The sequence below is a fragment of the Coturnix japonica genome, chromosome 13, assembly GCF_001577835.2.
Source record: "Coturnix japonica isolate 7356 chromosome 13, Coturnix japonica 2.1, whole genome shotgun sequence".
Lineage (NCBI taxonomy): Eukaryota > Metazoa > Chordata > Aves > Galliformes > Phasianidae > Coturnix > Coturnix japonica.
This window is the reverse complement of record NC_029528.1, coordinates 4660861-4680615: the sequence shown is the minus strand read 5'-3', so window position 1 is coordinate 4680615 and position 19755 is coordinate 4660861. Positions and strand designations below refer to the sequence as shown.

Here is a 19755-nt window from a genome sequence, read left to right as displayed (position 1 = left end):
GTGCTGTGTTCCCCTCCTTTGCCTGCAGGCAGACACATGAGTTTACCAGCTTAGGGCCGGGCTCAGCAGCTGTGTATGTAACACATGGCCTGGGGTGTGGGGTGCTGTGCTCTGAGGTGGTGGTCAGCTCGTGTTCTTGAATATGTCTGTTGCTTTATGTTTAATTTCTGAAGTCGTTGCTCTCTTTGATTGCCCATCCTTTAAATGTCAGTACACAATACATTCAGTCACCTGTTCCTTTATCAGGATCTCTTACACTGAATTCACCGTGGTTAGGCTAAAACACGGTACCAAAGCTTTCCCTGTGCTTTTTATGGATCCTTGGATGAAATGGAAAGGAGAAAACAGCCTTAGGGAAAGGTAGAGGTAGGGAGCAGATGCTCGAGGTGACAAATGGAAGTGCAGCTCATGCACAGTGCTGTGGGGTTTTGTGTGTGGTATAAGCAGGGTTTGGCTGTGGGAGGTTGGGAATAGCAGGTTTAATTGCAGAGCTTTGGGTAATATTTGGGCGGAATTTGGTGTTCCGGTGTGAGATCTAAAACTGAGCTTTGCAACAAGCAAAAGAACAGCTTGGTGGAGGGACAGTGCCGTGCCCTGCATCCATCCTTTGCCCCTCATCTCAGTATCCAGCTTAATTCATAGTCATTGAGTGATAACATAGCTGGTGGCTTTCTGAGTTAATAGCTGTAATTGTGATACTCTTATTGAGCTAGCAAGATTAAATCTCAACTATTACAGCGCTGCCTGCTTGCCTCGTTTTCTTTTGCTTAGCTGAAATGAGATTACCATTGTTCAAAGAGTTCCTCCTGCTGCTAAAGCCAAGTGCAGCCAGGGCAATGAGGTAGCATGGCTCTCAGCAGTGAGGTGCTGCCCCGTGTCACTCCTTGGAGCAACTCAGAAAAAGCAGGAATTGCAGCTGGCGTGGCTGAGGACCCAATTGGTAATGAAGAAGCACCAATACGTTGAAAGCAAATACTGTTCAGTGTGCACAAGTGGATAGAAAGCTGTCCTTGAAAGCGGGATGGGTCAGTGCTGCTGTGCTGCTTTTATAAGTTTCCCAGCTGAATTCCTTTCCTGGGAGCTCCAGTTCTGCTGCACATAAAGGGATGTGATGCATGCAGGTGTGCCGTGCTCAGGTGTGCCATGTGGGCAGGGCTGTGTGCTGCTGTGTGCTGCTCCATCCTTTGTGCTGCTGCCTGCACCAGCTGTGATGCAGCCCTGAAGGTCAGAGAGGGAAAGGATTTCTGAGCACAGAGCTGAGAGAAGCTCTGGTGACTGCTGCTGGTCTGAGGGAATGGAGCGTTAGCTGAGAGGATCGATCAGGATATCTGACCTGAAAAAGAGAGGGGGGGGAGGAAAGCATAATGCAATGCAGTTAGTGGGCTGTGGGATGCTGGCACTGCTCTTTTTGTGTGGGAAGGAGGCTAAGCCTTGCTCACAGGAGGTGCTGCGGCTTCAGTGCCCTGCTTAGGTCAGGGGGGTGTGCAGTGTAAGTGTGGGGCACAGGGAGCAGCCTGCAGCCAGCCCAGTGTGTGCAGAGTGCTGATGGAGCCTTTGTTGGTCTGGAACTGAGCTCTGCACTTCATTATTTGCCACCACAAAACGGTTCAGTCTCTTACAGGGGTAAGCTAAAGGGCTGGAAGGGATGAGGTGGACCACAGAGGAAGGTGTCACACTGGAACAGGTTGCCCAAGGAGGCTGTGGATGCCCCATCCCTGCAGGCATTCAAGGCCAGGCTGGATGTGGCTCTAGGCAGCCTGGGCTGCTGGTTGACAACCCTGCATGTAACGGGGGGTTAAAACTGGATGAGCATTGTGGTCCTTTTCAGCCCGGTCCATTCTATGACCAGTAGGCTGCCACTTCAGCGTGGACTCAGATTTTTGCCATCGTGTGCATGGTGCATAGGCACAAAGAAAGGAAGGATGGAGTTGGTCCCTTATATTTCAGGTTGGTAGGATGGTAGCACGACAATAGGGAAGCAGCTTTCTGTACACTTCATTTTTCTGCTGTTGTGGAGTTGAATGATTTCTGATGGTATCTTTTTGCATACAAGTGTGTTCTTTTAGAATAGCTCTGATGTAATCTGAAGTCTCTTTTCATTCCGGCACAGCCACCATCCAGAATCTGAAAGTCTGTGTCCACAACATCCTGACTGCACTTAGGACAGTGGAGAATAGGCGATGCAGTGGTAGGGAGCTATTGCTGTTGGCTCTTAATGATAGCATTTGTTCATCCATCCCTTATGGGGCCAATAAAGGTACTGGCTGTCAGTGCTGGGTGTGGGGCAGAGGAGCTGCTGCAGCAGCCAGCAGTGCTGCAGGGCTGGGTGCTGTTGGAAGGCCGGAGCAGGAAGAGGTTTCTGCAGTTGTTCCTGAGTTTTGTTTAGTTAAAAGCAGAAGGGTTACTTAATGTTTGCATGGGGTGCTGACCTAAAGAGAAGCACGTTGTGTCTCTGTATTAAGCAGAGCAACCTGCAGGCTCATCAGACCCAACCAGATTTCCCTTCACGGTTTTGTGTTGCTTACATAGGGCTAAAGCAGTGTTGTTGGGACACACTGAATCATCCCACCAGAAGTAACTCTGTGTGTGTTGCTGTGCTGCTGGAAGCTCACGTCTCAGCACATCTCAGCTCCTAATCCTGTTGGTCCAACAGCATTTCGTAGCTCTGCCCGCTGCCGCGGGAGGCTTTCATCTCTACTGTAGTGGAAAATCTGTGCTACTTTTCCCACAGAGGCTGTTTGCTGTCTCATGCCACTTTCTCTGTCAGCGTTTAAATTTGTACGGCTCAAACATGGGAGTTTGTAGTGCCTTACAGGAGCGGGGTTGCATGGTGGGCTCTTCAGAAGCTTCTTCCATTTCAAGCTGCTCTTCCATTCCAATCAGTAACTCGTTATCTAGGTTACTTAGTGTGCCTTGAACACGACTGCACTGAAGCAAACTGTTTGCCATCCATAGGTGTGCTGCTGTTCATCCTCCCATACAGAATCTCCTGGCTGTAGCATCCACTCTGAGTCGGTGCTGAAGAACTCACTTCTTAGATAGGAAAACTGTATGGGGTGCTTCTTCTGAATCGCTCTTGGGAACTGTAGCAGTTTTCAGGGCTATTACCCAGATGAATTGTATGTCTGAGGTTTCACTGTTTGTCCCATCCATCTTCAATAAGCAAAGGTGCTTTTATTCATGGCATTCGAAAGGGTAAATACAAGTGCATTGCGAGTTGCTGTTGATTCTGACTTACTAGAAAACCATCGTCCATGCTGCACTCTGTGCTTTTTGTACATAGATCTGTGTGGGCTTTGGCTGCTCCAGGATACATTACAGCTTCTAAGAGGACAAAAAAAAGGTCTTTGTATGTTGTTGGGCTCACATATGGCATTTGCCAAGCCTGTTGCTTCTCCTTTGCAGCACCGATACCCATTTAGCAACAGGAGCACATCGTGTTTGCCAGCAAAGCTTGCAGTGTAAAAGCCGGCTTTGGCTGCTGCTCTCATCCTTGCAGCAGCATGCACACAGCAGATAACTGCTCCAAAATCTTCTTGTTTAGTTACTCTTCCCACTGCAGGGATGGCTGTGATTGCATTAGAAAGGAAGAGAATGTTATGCTGCCCACAGTGACTGATAAACAGTTGCTGGGTAGGTGCCCACAGCACATGAACCATATCCCTGTGTTTCTCAGCCTGCAGGCAGGTATTGATTCAAATGGAAATTCATTGTTCTCACTGCACTGGGCTTAAAAATAGCGTCTGTTGTTGAGCCTGAATCTTGGGCATACAGTTATAACTTCAGTGGTGAGATTGAACTTTATAGGGGAGACTTCTTTTCTTTTAATCCGAGGAACGCAGTTAGTAATGGGCTCTATTAACCTGAGGGAGAAGCTTCTTAGTGCACAACCACTAATTCAGCACCGTTTTCTTCTCTCTTAACCTGTTTGAGCAAATTGCCCTTTGTCTGAATGTGCACCCAACTCCTTCAGTTGCAGATCGCCTGGGCTGTGACCCTCGGACGCGTTTCCAAGTCCCTCCCAACACCAAGCAGTGGATCGCTTTGCTGCAGCGAGGAAACTGTACCTTCAGAGAGAAAATCCTGCGGGCAGCTTCACACAATGCCACTGCTGTGGTCATCTACAACAATATATCCAGCGAGGAGCCCGTCACCATGACTCATCAAGGTAAATAAATACAGGCTCTTCCACTGTCTGTTTTGCCACATAAACTGTTGCTGAAGCGCTACTGGCAGCACACAGATGATGCTGTGGGAAGCAGCCTGTCCTCTAATGATGGTTATTTACGCGCTTATGGTGAAGTAAGCCAGTAATTGTGGAAGAGATTATTTTGCTTTGGTGTATGTTCTATGCAATGAGAAGTGCTTCTGCAGGGGGAGATGGGTGTCAGGGTATAAGGAAATACCTGTAGGACCTCAGCCGTCAGCACTTCTAACCTTGCTGAGATGGAAAGCAGACGTGATACAACATCAGGCCTAGCATTCCACCTAGCAGTACTGGGAGGGTCCTGTAGTAGTGTATCTCCATCTGGCTATCCACAGTATGGGCTTTCAAACATTAGGTCTGAATCTGAGTTTGCACACTTATGTGCAGTGCTGCAGAGAGTTCTTTTCTTGTGATGCATCTCTGTTGATTCCTGTATGGATTCAGACAGCAGTTTGTCCGGTTCTAAGCACTCTAGAATCAGACCACTGCTGATCTGGAACACTGTGTCTGGTTTTCTGATGGCTTCTACTTCTTTTTTTAGGTCTGTTAATGTAAAACATTGTGCTACCACCACTGAATTAGTGTACTGGGGTGGGTCTTAAAATAAATCTATGATTATAAATGGTTGCTCAGCATTCTAATAATGATATTTTTAGTTTTCCTAGGTTTTTTCACTTCACAATTACTTAGCCTAATCAGGAAGGGATATTTCTGTCTTTGCTGACTGCTGATGTTGTGGTTTTGTGTATTGTTTGTTTTCCCAGAGGTTCTCAGTTTTCTTTCTGTAAATGCAGGGCATTGCTTGGAAGCTGGAATTTGGGTGATGCTCTCTATATTGTCACACGAATAGCATTCTTCTGTGTAAAGAGGTGATGTGGTTGTGCATCTCCTTCCCTCTCTCCATCCAGACATGATATATGGAAAGTGTCTCATGACTTCTTCTATCGTGTGTGGTCTGTCCTTCCCAGTTCTGTCCACCACCAGGGAGATTTTAACCTCAGTGTGGCAATCCTAAGGCTGCTGATGTACTATTTCTATCTTATGTATATATCCTCCATAGACCCTGCTACAGGTACTTTACAGGCAAAAATCCCCACCTCCAAAGCCTTCAGCTCTGGTCTTTCTTTGAAGTGCCTGTATGAAGGTCTGCAGTCTCTTGTTAGCAGTTTGTGCCTTCTCCTGTTTCTTGGCAGAGTTAATTCAAAGTATTTACTCATGACGAGCTTCCTGTTTGCCCAGTGAACTGCAGGCACGTGTCAACTGTGAAATGCAGACTAGTCCTTCGGTGTTAGCTTCAGAACAGTGGAGGTTTGGAATCTAGTGTTCCATTAACTCTCTGATTGTTGTTCAAGTGCAATATTGATTCATGAACCTATGCTTGAATGATGAGTCTGTTATGTGAGTCTCAGGTTGGATGTTAGGAATGATTTCTTCTCTGTAAGAGCAGTGATGCAGTGGCACAGCTGCCCAGGATGTAGGAGTGTCACCATTCCTGGAGATGCTTCAGAACCATGGAGATGTGGCACTGAGGGTCGTGGTCAGTGGGCATGGTGGGGGTGGGCTGGGGTTGGGTTTGGTGGTCTTAGAGGTCTTTTCCATCCTTAACAGTTCGGTGATGCTATGTCTGAGCTCATGTTGTGTGCAGAGTACTGACACGCAGTCAAGGCCTCCTTAAAAATGAAATGCATTCTTTGCAACATAATTGTGCAACTGTCTTATGATGTCTGGGTTCATGGCTGTCTATTTTCTTCCCACAAACAGATAAAAATAGGCCTGACATCACGTTGTATCTCTGCACCATGGCTCTTATACTGTTAAGTGCAGAGCCTTAGGAGTATTCTGTCTCTGTGGTTGAGCAGAGAGGAAAACAGCAGGTGCTGATAGCAAACCCGGCGAGCTGCTTGCTTCCTCACTTTGATCTTTGCATAATTTCCAATTGTCAGCTTTGGCAATGTCTGTGCTAAAAATAATGAAAATATTATATAGATTTACATATGCTGCCCATCTTGAACCTTCAGGGTGGTGATTCCCCATGAAAACAGCTCGGTAAGCAGTTCTCAGCGATGGGATTAATATTTTATCCAAGTTATTTTATGCTTGAACACACATCTTAAACGTTTTAATCTTGTGGAAATTTGTTCTTACTCAACATACGGCTTAACAGAATATGAATTCCTTCTGGTGGCCAGATAGCAGCTGTCACTCTTAAATCAGTCTTCCATCACTGTATTAATTGAATGGTTTCTTTTGCTAACATCAAAATTGGGTTTTCCTGTGTGACAGTCCGCTGTGTCTCTGTCCGTTCAGGTTGAGGTTCAAAGGAGGTATTGACCTGAAGGAGTTGGTAGAACTTCCAATATGTGTTTCCGCTGATCTCTTTGCAACAGTTTCTTTCTCTGTATCCTTGTATGTGTTACAGTTCACTTGTAAAATAAACCAACTTGGCTTATTCTTGCAGATGTCCTTCTCTTAGGCTGATAGAGGACACCTCTTCCCAGCACAGGTTGTGTTGGGCTGTGATATCACTGGCAGGAAGGCAGTTTTATGAGTGGTTTTGCCTGCTACCTCTATTACAAGTTAGAACAAATATTGTCTAATGTAGAAAAAGCCGATGTGGTGGAGAAAATATTTAGTAGCTGACTCCTTGATAATCAATTATGGGAATAGGAAGGAAATGCATGTAAAATGGCTTTTTCTTTCTGATTTCTTTATGTGATGGAGATAACCCTATTAAAACACAGAACGGTTATAATTTATCATGAACTCTATTAAAATCCTAATTTTTATCTGGTTTCATAGAAAAGAATACAAGCTACAGAAGCCTCTAAAATTAAAATGTCATACTCTGAATTTCTGTAATGGGTGTAAACAGAAAAGAAAAACCAACAAACAGAAGAGAAAGCATCACAATGAAGTTGCTGGATTCCAAGAGGAAGAGTTTAGCAGCGCTAGAGAAATGTCTTGGAACAAGTTAAACAACTCCTACTAGGATGCCTTGTTGAGAGGATTTACCTCTGATGCTTGGCAGGATGTGGGGAGAGGTGCTGGGAATGCACATTGCACCATGGGGAAACAAAGCTTTCCTCGAGGTGAGGCAGGGAAATCTCTGCACAAAGCTCGGTGCTTTGCAGAGCTTCCTCTTCCCTGTGTTCCTGCGTTACACACCTCATCCACAGCTGGAATAACACGATTTGGGCTCGTTTTTCCTTATCCAGCTGGAAGGGTAATTAGTTCTGTGACTGCAAAATGGCCCATGGGACCATTAGTGACTGTAAGTAATTACCTTTTTTTTTTCTTAGCCAAAGACTGCGCTCAGGCTGCAGAGTAATTCTTGAAGTCCATGGATTCTATGGAGTCAGATTTGTTACATAAACATATGAATAGGCTGTTTGCTAAGTTCTAAAGACTCTTTGTAGCATCCTTGGGTACGGTTCTGTCACCACATGTCCTGTGGGATTGCTGGGCTTGTTTGGCAACACTGTCCAGATGGATGGATCTGTATTGAGGCTGTCTGCAGGCAGAAGAAAACACCAGACCCTGACAGACTGCTCTTATTAGAAATCCCCGTGTTTCCTAGTTCCAACATGCATTATTGGGAATAGAGAATACTATCCTGGAATAACAAAATGGAGGATGCCAACAACTACCTGCTTGTGTTACAAAATACAAGAGTATAGGGTGTTTTAGATGTCAAAATCCAATTGTATCTTAAATTGGTGGCTGGACCTGAAAGGTCTGCTGGGGTGCTCTGGGTTTTGGCAGAGGTAGGTGGGTTAGAATATGGCTAAGCTTGAGGAAATGTGGCAGGGGGTTGCTTTACTGTCTCATGTCAGTGGGATTTGGACTTGGGAATAAAACAGGATGATTTAGAAATGGTTTGGATTTTATGCAGATTTATCCTTAGGAAGCCTCTCACTGAGTGTCAGAACAGAGCAACTGGGTTATGGATTTGTGTGTCAGCAGCTGAATTGTGAACCCGGCCTGACAGCTTCATCAGTGGATCCTGCCGTGTAGTTCTCCTTTATGAACTGCAGGACACAGCGGATTGTGGGGCTGATCTCCAAGTATGACAACAATGCTGTACTGAAGCACAGTTCATTGCTCAGTGCAGGAGGATGAGCACGGGGAGGCTTGTTCCTGCTTCTAAGATTGTTGTTTATCGCCTATGGATTTATTTTTCAACACGTAACGAGTTAGCACAACAAGAACCTGATTGGGCTCTGTTTGTTTGGAAGTTAATTCCGTCACACCCAGCTTTGGAAAGCTGCTCTTGCCCTTCCTGGTTTTCTAGTTACATGCCTCAATCATACGCTGCTCTGGAAGGAGCAGAGCTCAGAATGTCCCCATTGCTGTGAGCAATGTGCTTTGCCTTTCACTATCCTGCCATGCCTTGGGCCGTGGTTAGGTGACATAGTCCAGTGTCCTCTCTTACCATGGCAGAATCAATCTACTGAAGTTCCTTCTGCTGCAATCAGAGTTTTGTCTGTTCTGCAGGCATAACTTCACTGCATTTCCATTGCAATTCAGTGAAGCCTGGTCCTTGCTGGGCTTGAATATCTGCTCCTTTGTTCCCCTGAGGAGGCCGTCAGAATTCAAGTCTTGGCCTCAGGAGCGAGGGTTTGTCAGGTTGTTCTGCAGAAGTTTGTGTAGCAGAGAGAATTGATTTCAGAAATAGCTGCTCAGTGTTTGGTTCTGCGGGTTGTGTTTAGCCAACGCACCCCTTGAAAATGTGGCTGTTAGCTCACGGTTTCCTAAACTGCTGTCACTTACCATTTTCTCACGGTAGTGTTGGAACATCTGTTCTGGTGTCTGACACTGTACATCAAATATCCTACAGTTCATGTTTACATATAGTCAAGAATTCAATGCTTACAGTGTTATAAAGACAATGGGAAGAGAAATGCTTTGAAGTGCTGTTCAGTCTCATTTTAAAATGGAGGCCCATTGGCATTAAGTTCTTGCCTTGCTCAGAACTGAGAACTGACGAATAGTATCGTTTTGCTTCTGCTTTCAGAAGTATTTGATTTGGGGCATCTCAGACAACATATCACCATTGTGGTGGTGCTGCCAGCCTGGATGTGCTCCTCCTTTCTGATTAGATCAAAATAAAAGCCTGTGTAGCTAGACCTGTTTTAATCACTCTGACCGATGCCAAGACTCTTCTTTTTACTGTCTGCTTTTACAAAGTCTGCTTTAGAATACAAGACTTCATTCTAATGATGAATTTCTGGTTTGTATCAGGCTAAAATTTTACAATATCTGAAGCATTTATGTGTTCCCCATTGTTGGTAGGTGTGTGGAACTGATGTCTGTTCTCAGAGCCCACCTTTTCTAGCAGCGCAGATGTGGAGTTATTTTCATTATCATATGATTTTCTAACAAACTCACTGCTCGTAATAGCCAAAGGCCAGACCATGGTGGTAGTGTTTTCCATGTTATCAGTTAGTCTTTATTCTAGTACGTCTTCTTAAAATATCACTGACTGTGGCTTGAAAGGGCTATTGAAGGTCTGGAATCACTTGATCGGGTGTGTTCCACCAGACCTAATGTGTAACTGCTGTTTGTGGTGGTCTGTCTTTGTTAATCCAAGAAATCTGGCGCTGATCGATCCCTTTGCTGCACACTGAATGGTGTGTGCATGCGTTTATTTCTGATGCATGTTCAGAAATGCTTTAAAAATTACTGAATTCTATTGGTTTGTGAAAACAGGCAGTTCCCAGTTATGTGATCATTATGATGTCTCCATCATTGTGATTTGTCTTTCAGTATCTGAATCATGCTCTGAATCCAACCAGCAAGCAACTTCCTGCACTGTTCTTTACTTCTATTAGAAAGCTGGGGATTTTGCAGGCCTTTATAACTGACACCTGCAAAATGAGTCAGATAAATGTGTGTTAGGTTTGGGTTTTTCAGAATAGAGTGGAACGCTTCAGTTACAATTAAATGTCATTTGTTACATAAGGAGGGAACAACATTCTCTTGCAAGTGTGAGCTGAGTGCAGTCTGTGCCTCATGCTGTGTCTGCAACATGCATCAGCAAGTGCAGTCAAAGGCTAAGGAAGCTGCAAGAACTTCAGCTGAAAGCAGCAGCCCTCAGAGAAGTGCTCACCTTTGGTGCAAGTGGGTTAATTCTCAATTTTCTGCAGATTTTTTTTTTTATTTTTTTTTTTTAAATCCCATCAAAACCACTGTGTGCCTCTTACAGGTGGTCCTGCATGTGCCATTCTTCAGCTGGGATTTGAAGTTTGCTCTCTGTCTGCAGGGAGGTTCTTTGCAGCACTGCAGTGCTGGCAGCAGCTCAGGAGTTGTCACCTTCCCTTGTTCCACAGCACTGACCAAGCAGCTGCTTGGGCCACTTGGGAACCCAGGAGGAAAGCAAATATCTGCTGCTCAGCAGTTGTTTAGTCTCCCCGCTGTTCCCAGGGGCAATAGGTGGGTGGAAGGTGCCTGAAGTCCCCTCTTTGAACCATGCCTGTCTTAAGCTTGGTGTCCTTCCCACAGCTGGCTCTATTTGGAGCTTCAGAGAAATGTATGGCAGTCAAGAATCAACATAAAGAGAAATTGGCAAGGATGACTGTTTGCTCATGGTGAGACTGGGAATCTTCCTTTCAGACGACTTTCAGTTGACTTTCTAAATGTACTCGGAGATACAGTGAGCCAGCAAAGTAATCTCTGTAGGGCTCTATAGGAAACTTACCATTACATTGTTGCTAGTGTCTTCTCACCTGCTACATCCTTCTCTCATCTCCTGTCTTGATGTTGTATTCCACAGGCTTAACGATTAATTGCAGCGTCCTTTCCATACATGCAGTTGTGCAGCTATCCCATTAAGTATGCACATAGTAAAATTGCAAGTTAGAGCTGTTTGGGATTGGATGATGACAACTGATTTATATTTGCAGGTGTCAACATTTATCCTGGTGTTCTGTCTGTCCAAGCTTCTCCCTGGGTGGATGTATATCCTTCCAGCTCCTTTTTGTTGGATGCTGTTCTTTGCTCAGGAGAGCATTGCTTTTCAGGAGATCTATATAATGACCATACTCTAACTTCTACAGGTGCTGTCAGTCTGTCTGTATTCACCTGAGGATTATTTTTATCTGCTTATGTTTCAGAAATGTAAGATTTCAAGGTGCTGAAAATAAATAAGTCAGTACCTCCTCCTGCCCCCAATTCTTCCCAAGCAGGAAGCTCTTGCTATAATTATTTAGGGTGATGCCCCTGACAAAAATATGGATGAACCAAGTTCCAGTTTCCACTGAGCTTCAGGATGTTAAGCAGGCACAATTTATTTTTCTTCTCTGCTGTTCTCCTTGGCTCTCACAGGGTCAGAAGCAGCACAGTAGCACTTGGGCTGTTTGCAGTGGAGTCATTTGGAATGCAAATGGCTTTGCAGTGATGCCAGAGGTTCCCTTTGCTCTGAGCCTTATAAAAAACGTGTGGCAGATTGTCAGCTTTGTCACATTCTCTGGGCAGCAGGGAATAGGTGGAGGCTTCAGCTTTTAATTCAGACGGAACTGGACTGGTATCAGAAAATCTTAGTCAGCTTTGCTTCATGGGTAGCTGTATAAATTGCGTCAGGGTGCTGTGCTGAGAGCTTCTGACTGATACTTGGATAGGAACGTAGCGCTGTGGGCCAAATAATACCTCCTGGGGAAGCATTGTGCAACATATGCTCTGGGGAAAACAATCCTTCTGCCCATCTTTGCTATCAGAAGATGTGAGGAAATGAAGTGGCACCTGGGGAGAGCATCAGGCAGTGTTACATTATTGGCTCTGGGTTGATCTTATATCATCTGAGCTGCGGGAGTGCGTGCTGTATCTGCATATACAGCACCTTGAAACTGCAGGAAAGGAAGATTTTTGTCCTGTCATCAAGTGCAAAAACTTCTCAGCTGGACAAGATAGGAGTGTTCTGGCAGCTCTAAGGTAAATGTTGGGAAGCGCTGTCTGAAAACTGAGGACAGTGACTGTTAACAGTTACTATTTGGCTTTGTGAATGGGAAGAGCGAAGTAACACTTTAACAACTTAAGGAGTTCTAGCAAAGCCCCCTTTGGGAAATGAGTGGTTTTGGATTTGACACCCTGACTTACTCTGCCCTCTCTTTCAAAGATTCTGTCCTTTTTAGTCTTCTACTTTGTATTCTGGGTACAGTAACTTAAAAATAGGGTTCTCATTAAAGGGCTTAGGAGAAATCCCCTGTATTAACACAGAATCTCGTGTTTTCTGTTCACTGTCACACCAAGTCCTCCATCTCAAATCTGCTCCAAAGCCAGAACCGCAGTGCTGAAGTCACCCACGTTCTACTGTTCCTCTTTTAGAGAATGTGAATTGGTGCAAGCAGATGGAGGGAGCAGATGAGCAGGCTTCACCAGCATCTTGAAAATAGATCTTGAGAGGGGAGTTCAGTGCAGATATGGATGAAGAACAGCCTGCCTGTTGTTTTTTTTTTTGTCTTAGGAGCTCTTTGCTAATTTATTAAGCATGTCTTTGGTTGGATGATAAAATCAGCTTTCATGTTTCTGCTCAGTTTTTAATTTCTTTTCCACTTTCCAGCCAGGCTTGTTTGCTTTACTTCCTCTTCTATGGGAAGTGGTGGGGGTAGAAGTTCTGGCTTTGTTGCTTCTTTGGAATTGTGATTTGTAGGTCCTTGGCAGTCCTTCTACATGTGATATCCTCATAACCACATCAGGGAACTTTCCGAACTCCCCCAGCCCAGCTCTGTGTATACTGACACCACTCATCTTCCAAATGTGTTTTTCCTCTGAGTTGCCTGTTCAAGTAATCATTGCTTCCATTCTGGACCAAATATATGATTTAAGACATGTTCAGACTGTGCACAGTGGTTTTAATGTGGGGAGAGCTGTTACCTGGTAGGATGTGTGCAGCTGCAAACAGTTGGCACATCAATAACCTACCTGGAAAGCTTGGGCTGGAAGGATGAGCCTGAGCAGGGCTGAGCACCCCGTATGCCATATGTGACCTGCATAAAGTTATTTATCAAATGGTTTTGCATATAGAAAATCTTACTGGCATCACGCTCTGTGGATTTTAAATGTTAATTCATCTTTGTTCTCTTTTTATAGGAACTGGAGACATTGTTGCTGTTATGATTACAGAATCAAAAGTGAAGGAGATCCTGAATTATTTGGAAAAGAACATCTCTGTCCTGATGGCCATAGCAGTGGGTTCCCGTGTTCCTCTAAAGAACTTCAGTCGGGGCTCCCTAGTCTTTGTGTCAATATCTTTCATTGTTTTGATGATAATTTCTTCAGCGTGGTTAATATTTTACTTCATCCAGAAGATCAGGTACACAAGTGCACGTGATAGGAATCAGGTAAGGGCACTTTATGTTTTCCTCTCCATGTCCTGGAGGTGATGTTGCTGTATACAGTACTGTGTGGAGAATTCCTTTCTTGGAAAGGACATTGGGAGTGGGGAGTAAAGTTAAATCATGGTTATGCTTATATGGTATGGTGGAGCTCAGAGCTAATGTTATTAATTCCATCTGTTATTAAGGATAGCTTTAGTAATAAGTAAGGCAGTTCAGTTGTTGTTCCCAAACTGTACATTAATGAACGTTAGAGTAAGAAAACTAAGATATAGAGCTGGTTAATGATCTGCACAGACTATATTTAAGATCATTCTTGATAAGGACTGCCTAATTCTCCTGCTCGTAAATACTAAGCAATATTTTGTCCAGCATGACTTTCTGATTGTCTTTTTCTCTGTTATTGTAAGAAATTAGATCTGAATTAAATGCACCCATGCTCAGAGTTCTTGAATAAATGAAGTGATCCATGTAAATATGGCTGGGACTTCAGAAGTAAATGTTTTACTAACATGGACTCGATGACCTGCCATCTCAGTAGTGTGTCCTGGCTTTTATTGCAAAGGAGGAGGAAAATGACTGCTCTCTTTGGCTCTGTACAGCTCTATCAAGGGTGCCTTACAAAGCTGCTGACCTCTAGCCGCTGTCCCTCTTCCTCTGATTTAGGACTGACCTTTAAGGGCAGGCTGTGAGGTGGCAGTACTGGCTCTTGACAGCACTTTGTCAAACCTAAAACAAACACAGACTTACAATGCTTCAACTGCAACAGAGGATTTCCCTTCTAGTTTCTGGAAATAGCATCTGATGCTGCCAGTCTAGATTTTCCTAAGGATGTCATTCTGAAGTGACCAATCTGTGCCTGGTACTCAGTGTGGTCCCTTGGGGTGGTAAAAGTTTAAATATAAGTATTACTCAGCGAGTGTCTGTGGAGTGCTGAACTGTACCTGCTGTGTCCCCTGCACAGTCTGAGGCTTCTTCCAAATGTCTCAAAGCAGCTGCTCTGTGGGGTTGGGGCCTTTCGTGACCTTTCTTCTTTCTTTAGATTTTCACAAAGGTCAGGAGAAACACGATGAAAATTTGATGTGGTTTAAGAAGCTGAGCTGATTAAACTTGAATGAGGAGGTGACGACAGCTCCGGCTTGTTTTTGAAGCGCTTTGAAAGCTCTCTCAGAGAGAAGGCTGTGCTGTTAGAGGGGAAATAACTCGTTTTAACTGAAAAACAAGATCCCAGCTTGGGGCTAGAGGCACCTGTTAAAAAAAGATTAAAAAACATCAAAAACATGCTGTGTTTTACAGATAGTGCAAGTAGATAAGGGTATTTCACGTGGTTACTCTTGTGCGTTTCCACCAGAGGTATGAAACTACTTTGCATGTGCTGGTGCCCTTTTTGCACTGAGGTGCATGTGCTGCATGCCTGTGCCCCAACTTAACCAAATAGCAAATCTCAGCGTTCTCAAGGTTAGCGTTTCAAAACACTTGTTAAAATTAGAAGGTGGAAAAGGTGGATCTCTTAAATGGAGATGAAAGTTGCCATTTAGCAGATGTGTTTTGGGAGAGTTTTGCTGGGATGAATCCTTTCTCAGTTGAAGGATATTTCCTAAGGCTTCACATGGTACAAACACAAGCAGTATAACTAATTATATGTGCTACCCCCAGTGACTTGGGTAGGTAGTGTTGGTCACATAAAGCCCCCATAGTGCCTTCCCAGCATTGTTCCTCTCTTAGCAGCCACACTTAGGCTGGGCAATGGTAATCACTCCATCAGCATTCCAGTGTTGTGTCATTCAGTGCTGGAGACAATATGCTTGTTCCAGGATGCACAGCTTAGGTTTACTTATACTGACTGGTTTCTCGTGTGTTGAAGTTAGGATGAGATTTCTTCCTTTAGGAGGCATAGAGTTTCTCAATCCCGCCTCTGTTCCGGATGCTACTTTGCCGTGGTTGACACCCAACACGTTTTGTTTCAAATCAGCATCCTAAAAAAACCCATAAAAGGAAGGAGCTGTTTTTATGTAGAGGCGGCAACAACAACAAAAATTGAATTATATAATTCCAGAATGATGCTGGTACAGTAGGTGGCCTTGATTCGATACACACAGTTGTAGCGGCCTTCAGAGACCTCTGTGTTTCTCAAATCAAAACAGCCTGTGCTTATATGGAAAGAAAGGAAGTGTATGATACGGGGTGGGGTGGTTAAAGAACTTGGCTTTTCAAGTGTGTAGGAGGTGGGCAGGCACAAGAAATGCACGCTTGTTCCAAGCTGTATGGGGGGTTTTTGGTACGTGCATTTCATGTTCTTAGAATCAGTCTCTCTCTCAAAAGCAGAATATTCGGTACAAGAGGGGTGAAGGACAAAATATAGGAACTTCCTTTCTTCCTGTAAATGTAAACCCAGTCTCAAGCTCCTGACATGGGGAGGTGTGAGCATTGTGCTGCTCGGTGCCTGGGACCCACGAGCCCACAGGCCAGCAGCCAGGCAGTGGTTGCACAGGAGGTCAACGCGCACCCAGCGGTGGTCGTTGTGTACAGCAAAGGCCCAGCTATTTTTTGTTGTCATAGTGAGGTTAATGCTGAAACCAGTGTTCGTTTCAGCTTTAACTCAAGTCTGAATCGAATCTTGATTTCGTGACCTACAAGGTTTTGCTTTGTGTGGTTTTGGGTAAGGACAGGAGAAACTAGGTTACCCTGAGGATCTGCTGTGTCTCAGAACAATATCAGCCTGCACTCGGGGAGGGGAGAAAATTCCAGCCTAAGAGAACAGAGTATGTTCCAGCACGCTGAATAAAAAGCAATAGGAAAAGAAGACAGAAATCACCGGGGGGCACATTGCTTCAGCTCCTGTATTGCAGGCTGGGTTTGGTCAGCTTGTCACACGTGTTGGGTGACTTCTGTGGAGCCCAGCATGGTCTGTGAGCTTTATGCCCACACAGAGTGTGCATTCCTGTGCTCTGCTGTTGAATTGTTTTGTTTCCTGACAAATCTTTAACTGTGGGCCTTGCTGTTTACGCTGTTAATCTCAGTGTTGGCCCACTGTCAGTGTGTATTGCAGTGGCAGTATCGAGCCCAAATAAGTCATTATAACGGGCAGTAATGAAGCTTGATTATCAGAGCTAATTTGTGTTCTCTTCTTTGTCACTTCATTAGCGTCGCCTTGGAGATGCTGCCAAGAAAGCTGTTGGTAAATTGACAACCAGGACAGTAAAGAAGGGAGATAAGGTATAATGATATTTCAATGTGATAAATGTGGGCATCATGTTTCATTTTTGTCATAGGAAACAGTTTATTTCTCAGCTTTTCCTGTCTCTTCTGGTATTCCCATCTTCCCTTCCCTGTTGGAGACTGCTTATCGTATGGCACAGTGATTGTGTGACTCGTATTGCTGTGTGCTGTAAGCCTGTACATTTCAAAGGAGTTTTTCTCACTTAAGTACTTTTTGCGCTCCATCTGGCAACTGTGACTGAGTGGTTTTTTATGCTAGCTGGCATGCAGAATTCCCAAAAAGCTTATCCTCAAAAACCCAAAACTCAACCCTTTTCCTTCTGCCGCAAAGCTGAGGTGATTCCTGTAGGGAAATCCCCACTAAATATATCACAAGAATTCAACTGGGTATTATAAATACCTTAAGCCTTAGCTGATGTTTCATATGGTCGGTTATCAGCTCCAAATGAAGGGGAATGGTTTTGTATGCATGAGATATTTCTCTGAGCCATGTTGGAATGTAACCACCCTGCCATCATTTCTCTATCTTCTTGGTATTACCCACTTTGACACAACATGGTTCTCGTACTGATTACAATTACTTTTACTGTTGTCACAGCCTAAGCTCTTGACTTGAATTTCCATTCTGTTTGTTTTAGGAGACAGACCCAGACTTTGATCATTGTGCTGTCTGCATTGAGAGTTACAAGCAGAATGATGTTGTTCGCATTTTACCATGCAAGTAAGCTAGTAGAGTTGCTTTGTTTGGAAACTGTTTTGTTTTGGTTTTTTTCCTTCTTGCTCCTTTCCTTCATTTCATGTTATATGTGCACTGTAATGCGAGTTATGCCCCAGTCCTTCATTTATGAGGAAGATTTGGAAATCAGAGGAGAAACTTCTGGAAACTGTCCAACCACAAGGCTCATGGTTGGAGCTCAGGGTAGCTCAAGGGTTTGCAGTGTGTGCTCTCAAATCCCACTCCTCTGCCTTTGGTGCTGAAGAGGGGTCAGTGAGAGGGGTCCTTGCCGATGGAGAGCACGCAGCTGATGAGGAACCATCCCCTACCACTTGAGCACATGGCAAAATTGGGACTGAAGGCCACTTCACTGAATAAGTGCCCAGTGCTGCCCAGGCAGCAGATGTCTGGCCAGTATCAGCAGATATAATACAGATCTTTAGACCAGGATGATTGTGTATTTCTTTTACAAGTCTGCTTCCTCCAGATGCCTGCTGCAAGCCGTGGTGGTGCAGGCAGAGCCCCCTGGTCGCAGGTGCTGCAGGGAGCTGGGGGGCTGCATCTGGCTGCTGCCTATGCACAGCTTCCCTCACTGCAATGCCCCACTGAGCCTTTTCCACAGATCCTTTTCTGTTCTGTTTTTCAAAAGAATATAAGGTCAGGGAAGGCTCCAGCTGCATTCCTGCTGAAGGCTGCACCGTGACTTTCATGTTCGCTTTCTGGCTGTCTTTTTGAAATCTCACTTTTCATCTGTTTCAGTTCAGCTTTGAGTTAAGCACAAATCTGTCTTGGTTAGGTGGAACACTGAGATGGGTACTTTCTAAGAGGTGCTTTTTATACTTGTTGAATGAGCGAAGGGGCAGCCAGTGCCTGCAGAGATGAGCCAGATGAATTTCAGATTGCATATAAAACTTCTCAGGGTACTGAGGTGCTTCTCCTCAAATCTCGTTTTAGAGATTTAACCCCTTCCTACTTCCTGACATTTCAAACTCTCCTTTTTGGTACAACGTGCAAAGTTAGTATGAAATAAATAAATAACTATAGAAGGATGTTAAAGATGGATGAGAAAATAATTGTCTCATGGTGAAAAGGGCTTAACCCAAGGGGAAGCAAATGAAGGGCTGGCAGTCCTTCTTACTGTGTGTTTTGAGGAAGCTATAACTATTAGACAGCAGGAACCACTGACAGTTTGATTGAAAGGTGGTGTTTCCCTTTGATACAAGAATTGTTCTCTCCAGTTAAGTGTGGTCTGTCGTGCTGTCTCTACGGAGAGGCATCTGGTTTAGACAAGACATACAGCTGATGGAAATGATAGAAACTCAGCTGCAGTATTTGCAGTCATTCACACTGCTCTTCAGAAAAAAGTACGCTCAGTACAAACAGCTTGTAGCCACAGAACATCCTAAATCGGAAGGGACCTGTAGGGATCATTAAATCCATACCTACAGATTTTCCTGCACAGGGATAAGGCAGCCCTCTTCCCTAGACTTAGAGACCTGAAAAGCAGTTCTGTCTTCTGTGAATGACATTGTGAGTTAAACTAAGCAGTGTATGTGAATGTTGAAGGGAACGTAGCTGAAGTCAAGCCTCCTGGACAGTGTTCTTTCATCAGACTGTTCCACTTCAGCATCACACAGCATCTGGGAGATGAAGGGGCATCAGGTAGAGAGTGATCAGGAAACAGGTAGTGTGAAGGAAAGATGGCAGTGAGAGATAAGGGAGTGGGACATCAAAGTGATGAGCTGGAGAAAAGCACAGAGAAGGACATTGGAAAGGAGAAAAGATGGTTTGGGAAGAAATATCACAGTGCAGAAAGAGGATTAAAGGAATCACGAACATCTTATATAGAGCAGCAAGCTGGTGGGATGAGGCTGACTGTTGTCTATGTTAAAGTAAATGAAATTTAAGTCAAATTCTTACTATTTCCTACTGTTTTGTGAGGCTGTGCAGCACAATGGAGGTGGTTATGGTGTTTCCTGGGTATGCTGACAGAGCGGAAAAATACCTGCAGCTCACCTGTTTGGAGCCCTGCCCGCATGGGAGGCTCTTGCAGCACTGCCAGACACACTGTGTTGCAGCCCCAAGGATGCAGTTGTGTCACACTCTGCTCCTGGACACGTGGCTCCCACAGGAGCATCTTTCACAGCCATGACCCAGGGCAACTTGCTGGGAGCTGGGCAGATTTATGGTCTTGGATAGCTTGCTATTGACCAAGTGACAGGGGATGGAGATGGAGAAGGTTTATGATGGCAGAAAGTGCAAGAGCTCACTTTGTCAGACTAATT

At 44.6% G+C, this 19755-nt stretch overlaps 1 protein-coding gene across 4 annotated transcripts in view; it reads left to right on the top strand.

Moving 5' to 3' along the window:
* The window catches only part of RNF130 (ring finger protein 130), a 38125-nt gene that overhangs the window by 2574 nt on the left and 15796 nt on the right, over positions 1 to 19755 (top strand). For 3 of the 4 annotated variants that reach the window (XM_015875807.2, XM_015875806.2, XM_032447421.1), the window contains exons 2-5: positions 3974 to 4168; positions 13292 to 13542; positions 16681 to 16752; positions 17394 to 17476. In XM_015875807.2, the coding sequence (XP_015731293.1) occupies positions 3974 to 4168; positions 13292 to 13542; positions 16681 to 16752; positions 17394 to 17476 (601 nt within the window). The remainder of the gene's footprint in view (positions 1 to 3973; positions 4169 to 13291; positions 13543 to 16680; positions 16753 to 17393; positions 17477 to 19755) is intronic. The other variant, XM_032447422.1, reaches the window with a different exon arrangement.